Source organism: Mytilus trossulus, unplaced genomic scaffold (assembly GCF_036588685.1).
Source record: "Mytilus trossulus isolate FHL-02 unplaced genomic scaffold, PNRI_Mtr1.1.1.hap1 h1tg000050l__unscaffolded, whole genome shotgun sequence".
Lineage (NCBI taxonomy): Eukaryota > Metazoa > Mollusca > Bivalvia > Mytilida > Mytilidae > Mytilus > Mytilus trossulus.
In genome coordinates this window covers 201,192-220,171 of record NW_026963292.1, presented here as the reverse complement: position 1 = coordinate 220,171, position 18,980 = coordinate 201,192, and the positions used below count along the sequence as shown (strand labels likewise).

Here is an 18,980-nt window from a genome sequence, read left to right as displayed (position 1 = left end):
TATCCCAAAACAAGAAATTTGTATCTACGATTATATTAAATCGTATAACACTAGTAGTCGAATAATGGTCTAGTAATTTCATCGTAAAATAGTCAATAAATGGTCTAGTTATAACATCGTATATTATTATACTTTCTGTAAGAATGTCCTTCTATAGTTAAATTACTCTATTTTTGCATAGTTTTTAAAAGAAATATATAGCGTTAACTGCACTATGCGAAAATAGTATGTCTTGCTGTTGCAGTAGACTATTGATTTTAACGTCAATCATTGTTTGATTTCACGAGAGAAGGTGGAGCTCAGTCGCATTGATAGACAAGTGGGCTGGGCTTATTAGCCTGATCATATGTGCGCTATAAATAACGATGTTATAAACCACTAATTAAAGTCGCTTAATGACTATACTGTCGTCTGCAAAAAACAAAACAAGCAAGATGTCGCGGTTTGGTCAAGACGACCCTATAGCATTTAGAAAAGAGAACTTTAAGTCCAAGAAAACTGGTCAACAAACACATTTTGCTGTTAAAGTTTTGTCAGATTTCATTGTTGAAAGAGGTATGGAAATTGACATTTTGGAAGCCACAAAAGATGAAATCGCAAATTTATTGCAAGATTTTTATGCCAACATCCGAAATAAAAGTCAAGAATATTACAAGAAAAATACTCTTCTAGCCATACGACAGAGCATAAATAGATATCTGAAGGAGAACGACAGGTTTTTTGACATCATAACCGACCCCGAATTTACCAGAGCAAACGACAACTTTACTTCCCTACTCAGGAAAACGGGAGAAGAGGGAAAAGGAACTGTCACCCACCATGAGGCTATCTCACTAGAGGATTTGAGAATGCTTTATGAACACCCACTAGTTTTTAACACGTCAACTCCTCAGGGCCTCCTAAATAAAACTATATTTGAGACAATCTTATATTTCTGCAGAAGGGGTCAGGAAAATCTCTCACAATTGAAGGTTGATGAATTTAAAGTTGACTCGGATCAAAAAGGGCAGATGTTTGTCCGTAAACTTACAACAGAACTAACAAAAAACCACCAAGGTACTACAAATGAGCCAGAGGGTTCAGGGGGAATGATGTATGCTACTGGCACAGATAGATGTCCTGTTAAGTCTTTTGTTAAATATCTAAAGAAACACAATAATGCAAGCAATAGATTATTCTTGCATCCAAAGAATTCATTCAGTGAACAAGATGATATGTGGTCCAGAAATGAACCAATTGGACAGAACACCATAAAAGTGTTTATGAAGAATTTGTCGAAGTCCGCAAAATTATCTAGAGAATACACCATCCACTGTATCCGGTCAACATGCATAACCTTGCTGGACTATAGTGGCTTCCAATCCCGTCACATCAAGACTATCAGTGGACACAGAAATGAGGCATCTTTATCAAGCTATTGTTATGATACTTCAGGTAAATGCTATACACAAATATTTAATATTCATTGTGCAATTGCTAAAATTTTAATACATTTATTTAAGGAATGACTGTAATATTTTTTGTATCTATGAAGAAATAACATAAAAAATGTGGTATATTACAGTCATTTCTTATAATTTAATTCTAAATTTCATTTCAAACCGTAGAAAACCATGAAAAAAGGTTGATGACGTCACGGTGACATGACTATATTATGTCTATGGGCTGAAAACAAAATAACGTCAGCCAATCAGAAGACACGTTCCATCCAAAATTAAATTATATCTATATATCTTATGCAGTACATCATTTGTACATATAATAACAAAAATATGCATTGAATTACACCAATATTGTAAGAATATTTCTGCTTTTAATATCATAATTGAGTTTAAAATTTTTATGTTAAATCTCAAAAAGGTATTGGGTTTTATTTATGTGTGAAATGACTGAGTACGATATTATTATATTCTTTATTCTTATGACTATACTTGTACATTTCTTTATTTTATTGTGCATGTTTATAAATTAATTTTACTGTCTGTCAATCATTTTCTGAACTCATATATAAAATGCTTTCATTGTTTTTTTATAAATACATTTCAGATAAAAAGAAAAAGAGTATGTCTGATGCATTAAGTAAATGTACCTATGGAACATTACAACAGACAGAAAGTAGGAGTGTAACTAGTAAGTATAATCATGTAAACTATCAAATTAAACAAAATAATCCAAGAAATACAAAGAAAAAATAACCTAGGAGAAATGCATGTATTTATCGTCTTGTCGGTACCATGAAATATAGCACACTACATTGTTGCATTGACTCCCCTCAAATATTATAGCACAATAAAATCACAACGATAATTGTATTCTAATATTTGCCACTAAACTTGGGTTGTACTGTTTAAAGATACTGATAAGACAACTGTTCATATGGCTCCTAAGTCATTTTGTTCATGTAGTCTATATAATATATAAATAGTTCTCTTTACATGCAAGATAGTGTAAAAACAAATTTAATTCTTTTTATTACAGTTAGCTTGTCCCAGGAAAAGACTGTTTCTACCTTCACGTCGGATGAGAATGAACAGCCAATACCTCTACCAGTAATAGAGACTGTTTCTGCTGTTAGAAATAGTAAGAGACAAGGTATGTTTTCTTTTTGTATTCAGGTACTATTGAAATAGTATAAACTATTCAACATATATTTTGGGTCAAAACATGAAATAAATGACAAAAGGTTTGTCACATAGTCTTCAACAATGAGATCTTCCTTAAAGTCACTCTCCTACATGTCCAGTTACATATAATGGAGTTCATGAACAAAATGGCATTCAGGTGAATTAATTGCATATTTAACACATGTAAATACATTTATGTCTCAACATTCTTCAATACATTTTAAAAATGAAAGTATGCTTTTACTTGTTTTTGATAGTACAAATAATGTACCGCTATATATGTAAATATGGCCAAGAACTATTTGTGCAACTTTGTTATGTTCAACTAGAATAATTTGTTACCTAATAGTATTGGTACTTTGTTCACACTCAAAAGCTGATTTTATTTAAATTATTTCAGTTGAAACTGCACCATATGATCCAGATATCATTGACTTTTTGGGACTACCTGATGATGTTTTGGTGGACTATTGTCAATCAGTCGAGAATTCTGACCACCAAATTAGTGCCCCAAAGCAAATGAAGATGATGCCATTGATGAATATTTCAAATTGTACTGTTAATATCAACTATTACAATAATTGAATTTGAACAATGATGGAAAATACATTGTAGTAGATATTATTTGAGTTATAAGGACATTTAAGAGACTTAGTTTCTGTTAAAACTTTATTTTATATGTGTTAACATATGTTTACTGCTATTAAAACCAAAATAGTCATTTGTTACAGATAAATTGTAATAAATGACATTTACTGTTACTATTACTTGTTTTTTTTAAAGTTATAGAGTACTGTGAAGAAGGTTTATAAATGATATGGAAGATGTTTGGAGTACACCTTCTTGGGAAAAATCCAAAATAATACAGAGACAAATCTAGGACATAATGCTTTAATTGTACTTCTTCATCTTGAAGTGAACATGAGTTTAAGCTTTCAACAATGAGCAAACCGCTGGAACCTTATAGCAAGTTTAACCACCAGGCCAACCAGTATTCTATTGTATGTCAGTAATGATTTATATTCAGATACAGAGTTAAAATCAATCATTTCACCTCAAACATACTATTGAATCAATCCCTTTGATAATCTTTCTTGCAGCTATAAAGACAAAGTCAAAGTCTTTTTAAGAGAGCAAATATATGTTGATAAGATTACATAAAAGGCAATTTTTTACATTGAAATACACTATTCTCACTATTCAAAATAGTACACAGTCAGTATAATAATGATATTAATGTTGTGTTTAACATTGACTATGGAAAATAGTAGCCAGGGTTTGAGACAATAGTGCACTCCCCTTCGGGTCGTGCACTATTGTCTCTCACCCTGGCTACTATTTTCGCATAGTCAATGTTAAACACAACATTATTATATAAATAGTCGATTAATGCTCTAGTAATTACATCGTATTACAGTCGATTAATGGTCTAGAAATTATATCGTATAGTAGCCGATTAATGGTTTAGTTATTACATCGTATAATAGTCGATTAATGGTCTAGTAATTATATCGTGTAATAGTCGATTAATGGTCTATTAATTACATTGTAGAATAGTCGATTAAGGGTTTAGTAATAACATCGTAGAATAGTCGATTAATGGTCTAGTAATAACATTGTATAATAGTCGATTAACGGTCTAGTTATTACATCGTATAATTGTCAATTAATGCTCCTGTAACTACATCGTACAATAGTTAAATAATGGTATAATAGTCGATTAATGGTCTAGTAATTACATCGTATACTAGTCGATTAATGGTCTAGTAATTATATCGTGTAATAGTCGATGAATGGTCTAGTAACTACATCGTAGAATAAGCGATTAGTGATCTAGTAATTACATCGTAGAATAGTCGATTAATGGTCTAGTAATAACATTGTATAATACTCGATTAATGGTCTAGTAATTACAACGTATAATTGTCGATTAATGCTCTTGTAACTTCATCGTACAATAGTCGATTAATGGTCTAGTAATTACATCGTATAATAGTCGATTAATTGTGTAGTAATTACATCGTATAATAGTCGATTAATGGTCTAGTAATTATATCGTATAATAGTCGATAAATGGTCTTGTAATTATATAATAATATATCTATCAATTGTTGATTTCAAATACACTAATAATGGTAAAAAAACCCGAGGGATCTGAATGACTAAAATTCTAATGGGTTTCTATACTACTCTAATACTTTCTCTGTGATATAGAAACCCATTAAAACTTTAGTCATTTTAATCCCTAATGTTTAAGTACTTTAGCTACGCATCAAGATCAAGATCCTATACTTTTAAACAATAAGGTTATTTTTCGTAAGATACATTTTTTTTGTGGTTTTCGTGGGTACCAGTGAACCACGAATATTAGTGCAACGAATTACAAATTTTCTATAGTTGTATTTCGACTTTTGCAAAACCACAAAATTACAAAACCACAAAAAGGCAAGTTTTCCGCAATCCCCGAAAATTGGTACCAACGAAAATAAATGAATCACATTAATATTGAATTTGTTTGTTCATCCTAACGTTTTCCGCAGGTGATAATATTATGAACAAAGAGGATGCATAGTTATAGTTATATCTACAAAAAAACAACTGGTTTCTGATGTAATATTGCTTTAGTTTAAATACTTTGATTTAAATTCCAAATATGTATTTTCTTTAATAAAACTTATCAGAAGATATTATACGATGAAAAAAACCCCAAAAAAAACCCATTAAATTTTGTATTCCAAACTTGTTAAAAAATTCATATAAATATCTGATTATGACAAAGAACAAAATAACAATTATCACTGGATAATTGCGTATTGATCAAACATAGAAAAAATAGAAAACTAAAGGACATTTTTATATACGTATTAAACTATTTCTCTTCTACTACACAAACAACCTATGGAAACCGTATGACGAGACTGTATGAGCAATACAGAAACTTCAGTTTGTTCATTTCTGTTGATTGTTTTTAAGCTATATAGTGACTACACTAGGTTGCCATGATGTCAAGAGATGTTGTTGGATTATTGTATATATTAACGTCTTGTGGTAATGTATAATCTTAATATCGTACAGTATAGAACACGGGTGGCTTTTAGCTGTTGTCTGCTCTATGGACGGGTTGTTGTCGCTTTGACACATTCTCCATTTTCATTCTTAATGTTATCATCTGTGTCAACAAAAAAATATTCGAAGTTAGTTCTTTCCTGAAAAAATACCAATCTGACACTGAGATCTTGGACAAATAGCCTTTCCAAAGTTTTAATGATTTTTTTTATTTACCTTTACTCTGAGGTCGAAACCATCTGGCACTTTAAAACTAATATAGTATAAGAGTCCCAGAAATCATCGATGATCATATGCCATTATGTGTAGATCTAATGGCTAGATCACATTTTAACGGGTCACCTCGCCTAATTCACTACGGACTAATTCTCACGAATGATCCCGGAAATGCAGTTTCTTTCTGTAGTGCGATACGGATCCGATACGGATGCACTACGCATGGACTACGTGGTGTTACGTTCTACCCCGGATAATTTAGGACAAGGGTCATGAGCGAAACGGGTTCTTACGGTGGGACACAATTCAATTCGGAAGTGGCACGGTTTAGTTCGCAACGCTACGTTCTAAGTAAGGGTTATTAAAGCCTTAGTCACACTGTCACGTTTCAAGAGCCACATTTTACTACGTTTGAAAGCGTAGCGAAAAGGGAGTATACATAACAAAAGGTATCGAAAAGCAGTAGAAACGTAAAAAACGTATTGACCCCTTTTTCACAACTGAAATTCAACAACAAACGTAGCCAAAATTTAAACGAAGTGGAGACCTAGTAAATATGTATCAAAGCTTAGCGTAACAAAACTTACGTAGCGAAACGTATCAATGCTTGGTGAAAACGTGGGTCTTCACGTAATAATACGTAGGAAAACGTGATAGCAACGTGGTACATACCTAGTAAAACATAGCTTGCAAAATAACGGGACATTTTTATTCAAAACGTAGTTGAAACGTACCATTTTCAAACGTTGTAAAACGTGACATTTTGACAGGGGCTTAAGGGTTTGTACGAATGAGAAAGGTCTGAAACAGAACACATTTTCTAAAAAAAACCGTTAATCATGTCTATACTTTAGCTTGGAATTTATCAGTTTGTTTTTAAGGCAGTGAATCGTAGATTTTTGTTTTGTTTTGTTCAATAAAATATTTGTCTGTTCCTCTGTACCATGTGTTGTTCTTCGTTATTCTCGGACCAACGCCATGAAGCAGTTCTTGATTATTTGGGACTACTCTTACAAAGTGCTTGAATGTTATTGAATTATCTGCACACAATTCAGTCATGAAGGGGCTAATACTTTCCAAGGATAGGAGTCAGTCACTTGTCCACTATCCCCTCTGTCTCCGGTCACCTTTACGTCTGTCGTCAAATGGCCCGACCACTGCCCTGGAATTTAGTCCTATAACAATATCATATTCCAGCCAATTGATTACAAGACGCAGTTGTTGATCAATCATGTTGGCTAATGTTGCGGAACCTATGATGATTATCAAAAAAATAAAACTGTCCAATAAACACAGGATTCACATAGCATGTTACGTATAGATTATTACATGGCATTTTTCATATCAAACCCTTTATCGGCCCAAGGTTGTGATATCAGCCCAAGAGCCGCAGGCTCGAGGGCTGATATCATGAACGAGGGCCGATAAAGGGTATGATATGAAAAATGACATGTAATTATCTTTTTATCATATACTTCAGCAGAAGATATACAGAGAAGAACTCTTAAAATATTCAATTTTGTTTGTCTTTGCACTTTCAGAAAATATTTACAGACAACCAAAACAAATTCTTTACTTTAATTGTTAAATTCATATAGCAAGCATTTTATTTGTTTTGTCACAACAGTTATCATGTTCTTCAATAATATTGTCACCTGATTTATGTCTTTTAAAACATATTAAACTTAATTCATTTTTGCTCCTCAACTATTTTGGGAAAAGTCTTATCACATGCCGTTTTCCGCGTACTGTTGTAGTTTTCAATCAAATTTCCGGAAATGCACGAAGTTGCATGCGATAAACGTCACGGAAATTAACGGAAAGGCATGTGATAACATTCCGGAAGCAGTCAATAAAGATACCTTTATCAGCCCGCTATGGAAATTCTTAAGAATCTGGTCAATAAACCTAGTAATCCTTTCATAGCCTTTTGATATTTTTAAATGTTATTGAACTGTAAAATTTTAGTAATATTTTATACAAGTATATGATATAATAGATTATATGATGAAAAATATATGATTTATTAGATCTATTACTAGTATATAAATTAGTTTTAATAATTTACATTGTCTGAAAGAAATCAAATCTATTATGTTATCGCAATTTCATAAAACTTAGAATTGATGTACTGGTGACCTTCTCTATGAATAGTTGAATAGAGGTTCATCATACTATTTCAATATCTATTCCAAAACATATGAAGCATTTGAATATCTCTGTAATGAAACATTTTGAATGAAGTATACAAATAATTAGCAAAGATGATTATGCGTTCATTATGTCAAGTGATTAACTTGAGCTTGAATATTTAATTTATAATTATCTTATATAAAGTATGATATGATTATTTTCAACACATGATTTTATCAATACTTCAATCTAGTTCGTTACAGGTCAAAGCACTAATAATCAATATCTACTAATCTTTTCTGGTCTTTTGTGAATAGAAGTCTCATTGGCAATCATATCATATCTTCTTTTTTGATATATTAGATTGGTCACGAAAAAAACATTTTTGTGCATAAAAAGAACCCTATGAGACAGAAAGTTGAAATAAAACATAAGAAGATAGGTTTCATTGCTTTCAGCGTTTCTGTTGTTTTGTGTTTTTCCTCTATAGTTGTTGTGTTTACATCAGTTTTAGTTTGTAACCCAGATTTGTTTTCATTCAATCGATTTATGACTTTCGAACGACGGTATACTACTGTTGCCTTCATTTATAATATTTTTTAAGAAAATAATAACAAAAATGGTGTCATCGAACTTGTGTTCTTGTTTCAATTAAAAAAAGAAAATTTCTTTATATGTCCAGTATACATTTTTTTTTACTCCCCTTAAATTCCTTATTTCAAAAATTAATTCTAAAAGCTCAAATATTTGGTATTTGTTAAAACATTTTCGATAAAACTATGAATGATTAAGTTTTCTTTATATAAATAATAGTGTAACCAATAAACATATTTGGGAAAAGAACAAGATCGATTATTTACTGTGCAAAATGGCGGTTTACCACTGAACTACATTAAATGATTTATGTGACTCTCCACTATAGGGAAATACTTTGTGTCATTTATTTCCTTTTCATGAATTTCTAATACATTACGCCCGATGTAAGTGTCATACGTCATGTAAATGTTCATATGTTTGAAATCAGTATCTTCCATATATTTGATTCACAAAATATTTAAAATGGTGAAATATGAGTTCTTTTTTGTGTACCTATAGCAATTTTCAGCATTTATATATTTTCAAATATTGCAAAAAGGGGCATGAAAATGTCTCATCTCCCACAATATTTGGTCCAAATTAGAATTTCAAACCCTATGTGTGATACCTTTTCTCAAACTTTTGAAATAAATTTACCACAAATCATCAAATAAAAGTTGAATGTCTATTGTGTCATTATTTGTTTGGAAAATTTAATCACTAAGTTTGTTCTACAAAAAATTAAAAAAAACATCCAAATAATGTCTCAACCAATAGCATGTATAGCTATGAAAATGGGGAGGGTGATACTGAAAACAACCCATTATACATGAATAACACATTCTTGATGATCAAATAATCCCACGATGATGACTATGTAACTATTTTATTTGAGCGTCACTGATGAGTCTTATGTAGACGATAAGCACGTCTGGCGTATTAAATAATAATCCATGTACCTTTGATAGCTATTAACACCCATGGGTCGATGCTGAATATATGTTTGTGGACGTTTCCTGTCCAAGGGTATCACCGGCTCAGTAGACAGCACTTCAGTGTTGACATGAATATTTATTATGTGGTCATTTTATAAATTTCCTGTTTACAAAAGTATGATTTTTTTCGAAATACTAAGGATTTTCTCACATGAGGCATAAATAACCTTAGCCGTATTTGGCACAACTTTTTGGAATTTTGGGTCCTCAATGCTTTTCAACTTTGAACTTGTTTGGTTTTATAACTATTTTGAGTTAAGCGTCACCGATGCGTATGGCGTATTAAATCATAATCCAGGTACCTTTGGTAACTATGTTTAATCTTCAGCTATCAAAATTAGTTGTTTTGCATAATCTTTCATATTCGAAAAGTTGTTGTACCAAAATGCTAAATTATGTAGAGTACGACTTTATGTATAAAACTGAAGTTCTGTAATCTTTTGATAGGTAGAAAATGCTCGTAACAAATGTTTTGGTTAGTCTTGTATTATTTTTAATTTTAGTTTCTTGTGTACAATTCGGAGTTGAGTATGACGTCCATTATCACTGAACTAGTATACATATTTGTGTAGGGCCAGCTGAAGGACGCCTCGGGTAGCTGGAATTTCTCGCTGCATTGAAGACCGATTGGTGACCTTCGGCTGTTGTCTGCTCTATGGTGGGGTTGTTGTCTCTTTGACACATTCCCCATGTCCGTTCTCTATTTAATTTTGATAGGTGGAGCTTTACAAAAAAAAAATGATTGCTGAATACTAAAATGTTATTACAGGGTTGAAAATAAATAGGGGTCAATAAAGGAATTAATTGCGAATCTACAGTGTTTGTAAGATAGGTGAGTAAATGCCCAAAATGCAGCATGAACCTTTGTTGTAAGTTTTGCAAAAAATGGGGCTACATTTATCAGTGAATGATTGATATATCAAAACCACTGATATCTTAAGGTAAATAAGGTAAGAACTTTATTTATGACATTTTTTACTGGATTTAACCCTCTTGATATAAAAACAAAAACGTCGAAAGATACTGACGGAGTCGCAACGTATGCTCTATTCGCCGGTTCAGAATCTAATGCATCCTGGGTATTATTTTCAAAATTGCACACCAAAACGTCGTGATTGGTTAAAAATGTCAGACACAATGGAAATTCGACCAGTGACGTGACGTTACTTTTTATTTTGGTGTACGAACAATGAAAAACCCATGATTCTTTAGATTCTGAAAAGGCAAGTTATTAAAACTGTTGTACTCATTCAAACAAGTCAAAATTGCAGTGTATCTGTTCATCGGTTAAACATTGTATCTCTTTTACACTGTTTTGACAACTGATTCACAAACCAGACATGCCGTAGACAATGTTCTCTTTTACCTGATTTAAGACTGACGCTCTCTTGTTGCACCAAAATGATAAAGGGTTATTTAATTATACTAACATACGATCGATAACACTTCTACTCAAAGGGTATTGTAAGCTTATCAGAAGTCAGTGATTGTGCACAGATATGATTTATGACGTCCTTATTTAAAATTCTTTGTCGATAATTTCAAAAATTACTAAGAAACGGAGATTCCAATATTCTCAGGGAAAATTGAACTTAGATCAAGTTTGCTTTTCTTTTCACATAAATTATGCAAGTAATTTAAAATACTCATGATTACGTATCGCACATTTAAACACAATAGAATGCGACCGATGATAAGCATATGCGACTTTGTTTTAAAACCATGTTGCTATTTTGAAATAATGGTTTTGAAAAATTTCTACCGGGTTAGGTTCCAACTTGAAATAGTCTGAGAATGAAAAAAAACCCAATAAATGATAGAAATGTTCTTCTTAAGATCTGTTACCGTGGAAGATACTGAAAGTTTCAGTTTCAGATTCAATTTAATGACTTCACAAAAACATATCACGTTGTCGAGATAGTGTCAAGTAATATAATGAGATCGAACATTAGCACAAGTGACATATTTTTTCTACCTATTTGCTATTTCGAAAATGTGGTTTGGTGATCTCTACCGGGTCAGTTTCCAACTCGAAATAATCAGAGAATAACAATAAATAAAATAAAAGCAAAGTTCTTCATAAGACATGTAAGCAATTAAGACCCCGTTCACACTAGCACATGTAGATCGGTTTTAACTAGATCGGTTCACTTTAGATCGATTTCAGAGCTAATGTTAACACTTTGAATCGATCTTCAATCGGTCTAAACTAAAACAGCAGAAGAGGTAGTTTAGTTTTAATCGATCTAAAGTAAATATAAAAAAGAAGATGAGGTATGATTGCCAATGAGACAACTATCCACAAAAGACCAAAATGACACAAACATTAACAATTATAGGTCACCGTACGGCCTTCAAAAATGAGCAAAGCCCATACCACATATAGTTAGCTATAAAAGGCCCCGATAAGACAATGTAAAACAATTCAAACGAGAAAACCTGGGACAGTGGTATAACAGTAACACATAAGAACGAACTATAACCATCAGTTGAAAAATGCTTAACTCATCAGATAGACAAAAAATAAAAGTGGACGTGGCCGGGTACTTATACATCTCGACACAAAAAGACACAATGAACAGATCTGAGAGTACTCGTAGTTATCTGACAGCTAGTTCAAAATCATTAACAACTAATAAAAAAAAATCATGCCTCTAAGACTAAGCAATCAATCCGTACACATCCAACATACAACGGATTTAGTGTTAAGACGTCATAAACAGCCAGAGAAAAACATGACCATGTGCAATGCCAAGTTACAGGTATCGACAGATTGTAGATCCATGAAAATGTATATGTATATAACAAACTAGTAATGTTAAGTTAGCTTTTAATCTACTGATAACAAAGTCAATATTTATACCAATAAAAACAATGTTCAATGATCTTATTACAGTGTTGAATAGGTAACCTTTAAGAATAAGTTTATTTAAAGGAGCAACAAGTTTACATGGATCATTTCTAAATTTCCGGGCACGGTTAACAACATTTCTGTAAAAATGAGGATGTGCTATCCCGCTTAAACCGATCTTACTTTAAATGTGAACGCAGATATTGGTTTAAACTAGTACGGCTGAATCAAAAATAATGTATGCGCATGTATAGCGGCAAAACTATATCAGTGTTTTGTTGTTTAACCCTTATTTCTCTGTTAACAGATCCTTGTATACATGCACGTGAACAAACTGAAAACATGTTGTCGTCTACGTAGCATATATTTGCGACATCTTTGTCTTCTGTTCTCATGTTATTTTTTTTCTTTGACTAAGGAACACATAGAATTTTGTCGTGTTGTAACTACGTTGCTTACAGTCTTTTTTCAAATTTAGAGAAAATTGCAAAAACACCAGTATCAAAATTTTAACTTGTTTTTCAAGAGAAACAATAGCATGATCCAATTGTTTTTTCAAGTGTGTGTATCAGTGTTTAACACAAACATTTGATAAGTTAGTTCTAATTATACGCAATATTTATTGTTTTAATGGTAACAATGTCAAATCGATTTGTGTTTTTAATTGAAGTGTGAACTGGTTCAGATTAGACCGATATAGATCGTTTTGATTAGAGATAATATGAACGATAACTGGTTTTAATTTAGAACGATTCAAATTAGATTGATGAGAAATAAATTGTGAATGGAGTCTTAGACACTTAAGTTAATGGATCTATCAGAATAATTTTACATCAAATAATGTCACGTCGTCGAGATAGTCACAGGCGCCTTGTGTAAAATAAGTTTGAACCTCATGACAACGAAATGAAAAACTAAACTGACAACAGATGAATAGTAAAAAGATGAACCACAGGAGGGCATACAGCAGTCTACAAAAAGCAGAATAGAAAATCTAAATCAAAGAAATTCGAACGCTACAGAGTTTAAATTATGTTTATATCATGTCTCCAAACACCATACATTGCGCGTGAGTTTGACCCTAATCTTACTTGAGAAGGATTGTCAGTTATCCTCCCGAAGATGAGTTGTTCTCTCCCAGCTGTACGGATTTTCCGACAATTAAAATAAACACAAAAACGATATAACCAAAGGACTGAAAGTAGCGTTTAACACCTACATTCAAATAATGATGTTTTTTTTTGTTTAAAAGACAGCTTCAAATATTTGTTCTCTCTCCTCTTCAAGGTTAACATGTTTGTTTTGTGAACTGAAATATTTTGCTTATAGGAAATCAATTATAAACAAAAACAATGATTACTTATTCATAAAGTTCATTCAATTGGAAAATTAAAAAGAAATTCCTATTTTTTTCATTAAAATCTCTGTCTTCCATAAATTTCGTCATAGGCAATTTATCATTTCAAGTAACTGAATGTCAAAATGAAACATTGATTTTGTTAATTCATTTTAAAACATGTTTAGAATATAAAGTGAAGGTACCAAGTGAACATGCTGTACACATATGTTTTAGGATTATTTAATATATTAATATCTTGTGGTAATGTATAATTTTAATTATTTTTATTAACTTAAAGATTCGTCTTTCAAATTAAGACTTTCATATGATAATTCTGAAACCAAACATAAGTATTTCATGTATACTAAGTATTTTACTGATATGAGATTTAAATATCTTATCTATAGATTAATATAATAAGTTTATACACATGTAACAATAACTACTTCTTTTCATCGAATTTGAGCTACCGAATTCGACTTATCAACGAGAACGTAGATAATGGCTGTCTAATGTGGTGCAGGAACTGCTTAGTCTTTAGTTTCTATCTTGAGTTATGTGTGCTGTTACTTGCTGTTTTCTTTTAGAGCCATGAAATTGTCAGTTGATTTTTGACTTACGAATGGAATGACCTTTTGGTATCTTTCGCTTTGATTCCAGATAATCTTTTACAAATGAAGTACATCTAATATGTATTTGTAAATGATACAAAGAAAAAACTAACGATAATAAATACAGATAAAATAGTCTATTCCTGGTGCTGAACATCCTTAGAATTTCAATAAATAAGATGTGTAAATAAAATAGAATAAAATAAATTAACACACTTATCATTTCTTTTCGTTCCAATGTTTTCTTATTGCCACGAAAGACTGTTCCGTGGCCAGGTCTATCGCAATTGATTTGATTTATATTATATATGATTGGTTCAATTATTGAGAATAATAATGTCGCTGCAGTTCGGAATTAAAATATAAAATATCAGAATGAAAAAAAATTAATATCAAAATATTAAGTACCATTTTTTTTAAATCGTATCAATGCGATGGACAATACAAGAGATAAGGATATTGAACTGTAAAAGTAAAAAATTGTAAAAAGAGAAACCGAAAAAATACAGTCCCTAAAATACACCATAAAAATCTAAAGACTGAGTAAAAAGAACCTCACCAAAATAGATTGACGCTGGATGCCCTTAGAAATAAGAAGGTATAATACGACGCCCCATTTGTAGCCCATGGTGAATACATATTAGAGATGACCAGGATATTGACGAACAAACATAACAGGAGCGGTAATTGTAAAACGTTATGGAATAACTGTTTCACAGATGATTTCGGATATGTTCCTTATGTCGTAATTAAATATAAAGACCTCACCTTTTGACGATTGTGACCTACCGAATTAGACTATTTTCCGGATTTGTAATGATATAAGCAACACGACGGGTGCCACATGTGAAACAGGATCTGCTTACTCTTCCGGAGCATCTGCGATTAACCCAAGTTTTTGGTGGGGTTCGTGTTGCTCATTCTTTGATTTTTAATGTTGTGTATTCTGTACTATTATTTGTCTGTTTGTCTTTTAATTTTAAGCCATGACGTTGTCAGTTTATTTTCGATCTGTGAGTTTGACTGTCCCTCTGGTATCTTTCGTTCCTGTTTTTTTTTATGGTGTTATTATTTGGTTGGCATGCAGTCATGATAATAGACAGAAACGCATAAAATATGCAGATGTTAAACGAGGAATGGACATATCAACATTACAGATCTTCTCCCGATCCGCAGTCAAACTTTTTTACCTATAAAAAAGTTAATCTTTGTCCTAAAATTACCCCAGTAAAGAACAAGCCATAGTAATTGATAACATATCACAAAAATTAATTTCCGAAAGTATGTTTCAATCAAAACTTCAAAATAATATTCTCCTTATACATATACATTTACTTTAGATCGATCTGTACGAGAAGGATGATCTGGTCTAACTTTCAAAGAGTTGTATCTATTTGTACTCAGAAAATTATACCCTACGCAGTATGTAACTCATCTGACGTGGTCTGTTTGTTAAAACGTGCGTTTATTTATCAGTCTGTTCTTGTTTTAGGTCTGTAAGCTCGTTAATTTCTGTTTATAGTTATCAAAGGTACCAGGATTATAACTTAGTACGCCAGACGCGCGTTTCGTCTTCATAAGACTTATCAGTGACGCACATATCAAAATATATATATATCTTTATTAGCCTCCCTAAGGAGAGATAGTGATATCAATACAATATTATAGCATAACACAATATATACAAATTTGAATCGAAAAAAAAATAAAAAAAAATAAATACATAAATAAAAAATAAAAAATAGTAATAATAATAATTGAAACTACTTTCAAACTAATTCACATTGTAAATTCGGATTGAGAAGGGAAAAAAAAAAAAAAACAAAAAAAACACACACAAAACTTTGAACTTAATTCATATTGTCAATTAGGAATGCGAAAATGTTTTGCAAAATCTGTAAACATATTTGACACATAAAAATTGAAAACGTTTTTTCTGCTCACAGTCTAGTTCAAATTCGGTTTCGCATGAGAGCAAAATGTAACAGAAATCTTCGTCATTTAAGGATCCAAGAAAGGCACTGAAAGTTATTGGATTTAAGCATAGAAGCTCGCACCAGAATTCATCCCGAATGTCGGATAAATAGTCACAAGACGAAATTGCGTGAATACACGGGTCGGTGAAAAGTTTACCACATTTATCGCATAAAATACTATCACTGTTTGTATTGTGGACCAAACAACAAAGGGATACTATGTAATTTGCCTGTTTACGCAAGTACGGAAAGTCTAATGCAACTGTCCATGCAGGATGAGGCTGAAATACTTTATGTATCTTCTTGAAAATGTTAAAGTCACTATCTATATTTATACGTTGTTGCCATTCGTTAAGTTCATATTCAAAAATAGATCTGTGAACTATTCGCTTCCATATACGCTGGGACGGAAAATTTCCGCTATCCATAAACTTTGTTAAATAGTCTGATAAATGGTATTTGTAAAGTATATCCACACAGTCCTTTGAAAAATCCGATGCACAGTTAGTGTACTCTTGATTGAAGTACTTGAGTTCAAAAAGTTTACGTACGAGAATACGAAATGAAATCGCTCTTTGTGGTGAATTACAAATTCGTCCGAAGTACAGTAACTTTCGTTCATTAATAAAACTGTCTAGGTTTAACCAACCAATGAGAGAAAGGCACATATCAGTTCTTGTCCGTCTAGGTAATCCTTGAATGAACTTGCAAACATAGTGATGCGTCCGTTCTAACATAAGTGTTTCTGTTTTAGACAGCTTGCCCCAGATCTCGCATCCGTAAAGAGCTTTTGGGTAGCATACTTGGCGAATAATCTTTGCACATACTATAGGGTTGAGAACAGCAGGGTGAATACCAGAGCGAATCACAGACGCAGTGGTTGCTCTTAATGTTCGACACGCTTTCAGTGTACGATCCATTGTTTTCATTGAAGTGTCTAGTGAAATGCCAACATGTGTTGCACTTTTAACTGATAGAATAGGTTCGTTGTATAAGAATATATCTGGACCTGTTAGTTTTTTGCCGAGTTGAAGCAGTTTGCTTTTCGTGGGTGAAAAGGAGAAGCTCCATGATTCGCTGTATTGTTCACAAATTGATACCATTTTCTGAACGGATTCGTGATTTGTGGCAATGAGAGAAATGTCATCTGCCTGGACGGGAGAACTACTATTAATGTCATATAAGAATGCTCCTTTGTTGTTAGATTCAAGTTCATTAATCAAATCGTTAATAAAGATCAGATATAACTTTGCAGACAACGTACTACCTTGGCGCACACCACGGTTTAGTTTAAACCATTTCGAAAGTTTTCCACCAGACAGAATAGCACTTGATAAATCTGTGTACATGTTATCTAATAGTAGCCATAATTTTCCGGTCGCACCATATTCAAAGAGTTTAATACGTAATCCATCAGGAGGTACTGTGTCAAATGCTTTAGTGCTGTCTAATAAAACAACTATAACTGTTCCGTTCTTTTTTATATGATGAATAGTTACTTCATTAAGATTGAATGAAGCGTTTAAACTAGACAAGAGTTTTTGGTAAGCTACCTGTTGGACATTCGGGAAGTCAGTACGCAATAAGGTAAGTAGCAAGTCGACCATCTTCTCGAAGATCTTTGTGACACTCGGCACTAACGAGATGCCTCTGTATGAGTTTGTATCTGTTTTTGGCTTGTTTCCACCTTTATAAAGAAGTATTATCATACTCTTTCTCCAGTCGTTCGGAATGTACGCACATTTGATACACAAGTTGAAGAGGTGATGTAAGTGTTTTATAAGTAATTTACCGCCATGCCGTTTGTGGTCATAAAACAAGCCGTCGTGGCCACACGCTTTGTTGTTCTTTAGTTTTGAACAAATTTCATTGACATCTGATAATTTAAATGTAATGTTCTTCTGATCTCGGTTGACAATTTTGCGAATAGATGACACTTTTTCGGTAATTTCAGTTTCACGCTTCGGGTCGGTATATGTCGACGGAGAAAATACGTTTTGGAAATGAGTTAGCCAGATATCGTTGATCTTTTTAGGATCGGTATAAGTCACACCATCTTTCACTAACGCACAACAAGCGCTTGATTTCTTTTTCCGATTATTTATGATTGTCCAAACCGTTTTCTGATCGATATCAAGGTTACTTTCGATAGTTTTTGCTAAATTACTTTCATATTCGTCAAATGCTTTTCTCAAAGCTGTACGAAATTCTCGTTTTGAAGACTTGTATTTTTGAAAAAACTCACAGTTTGTATCATGACAGTGACAATTGTTTATCCATTCATTCCGAATACTACGCATCGAGTCTCGTAAAACTGTAAGGTTTGGATTCCAATACGGTTTTGAGTGGCGATTGAACTTTTTATACGGTAAAGTGTCTTTTTCGGCTTTCTTTATAGCATTGACTATGCAAGAATAGTACGATTCAATCACATCAGGTGTGGCTGTATTTGGAAATTTTACCGTCCATAGATTTGTTGATACTGCAAAAGTGTAATCCTCTATAGAGTTAGTACGTCGTGCGCGTTCCCAAGATACAGTTGGGTCACTAGTCTCTTGTGGATGATGGAGATGAGATTCCGTTTCTAAGGTAC

General features: G+C 32.4%; 1 protein-coding gene across 1 annotated transcript; it reads left to right on the top strand.

Moving 5' to 3' along the window:
• Nucleotides 1-366: 366 nt before the first annotated feature.
• On the top strand, nt 367-3,313 carry LOC134699297 (uncharacterized). Its single transcript, XM_063560905.1, has 4 exons — nt 367-1,434; nt 2,047-2,130; nt 2,479-2,592; nt 3,025-3,313. The coding sequence occupies exons 1-4, from the start codon at nt 396-398 to the stop codon at nt 3,207-3,209; spliced, it is 1,422 nt and encodes a 473-aa protein (XP_063416975.1). The 5' UTR covers nt 367-395; the 3' UTR covers nt 3,210-3,313.
• The last annotated feature ends 15,667 nt before the right edge of the window (nt 3,314-18,980 follow it).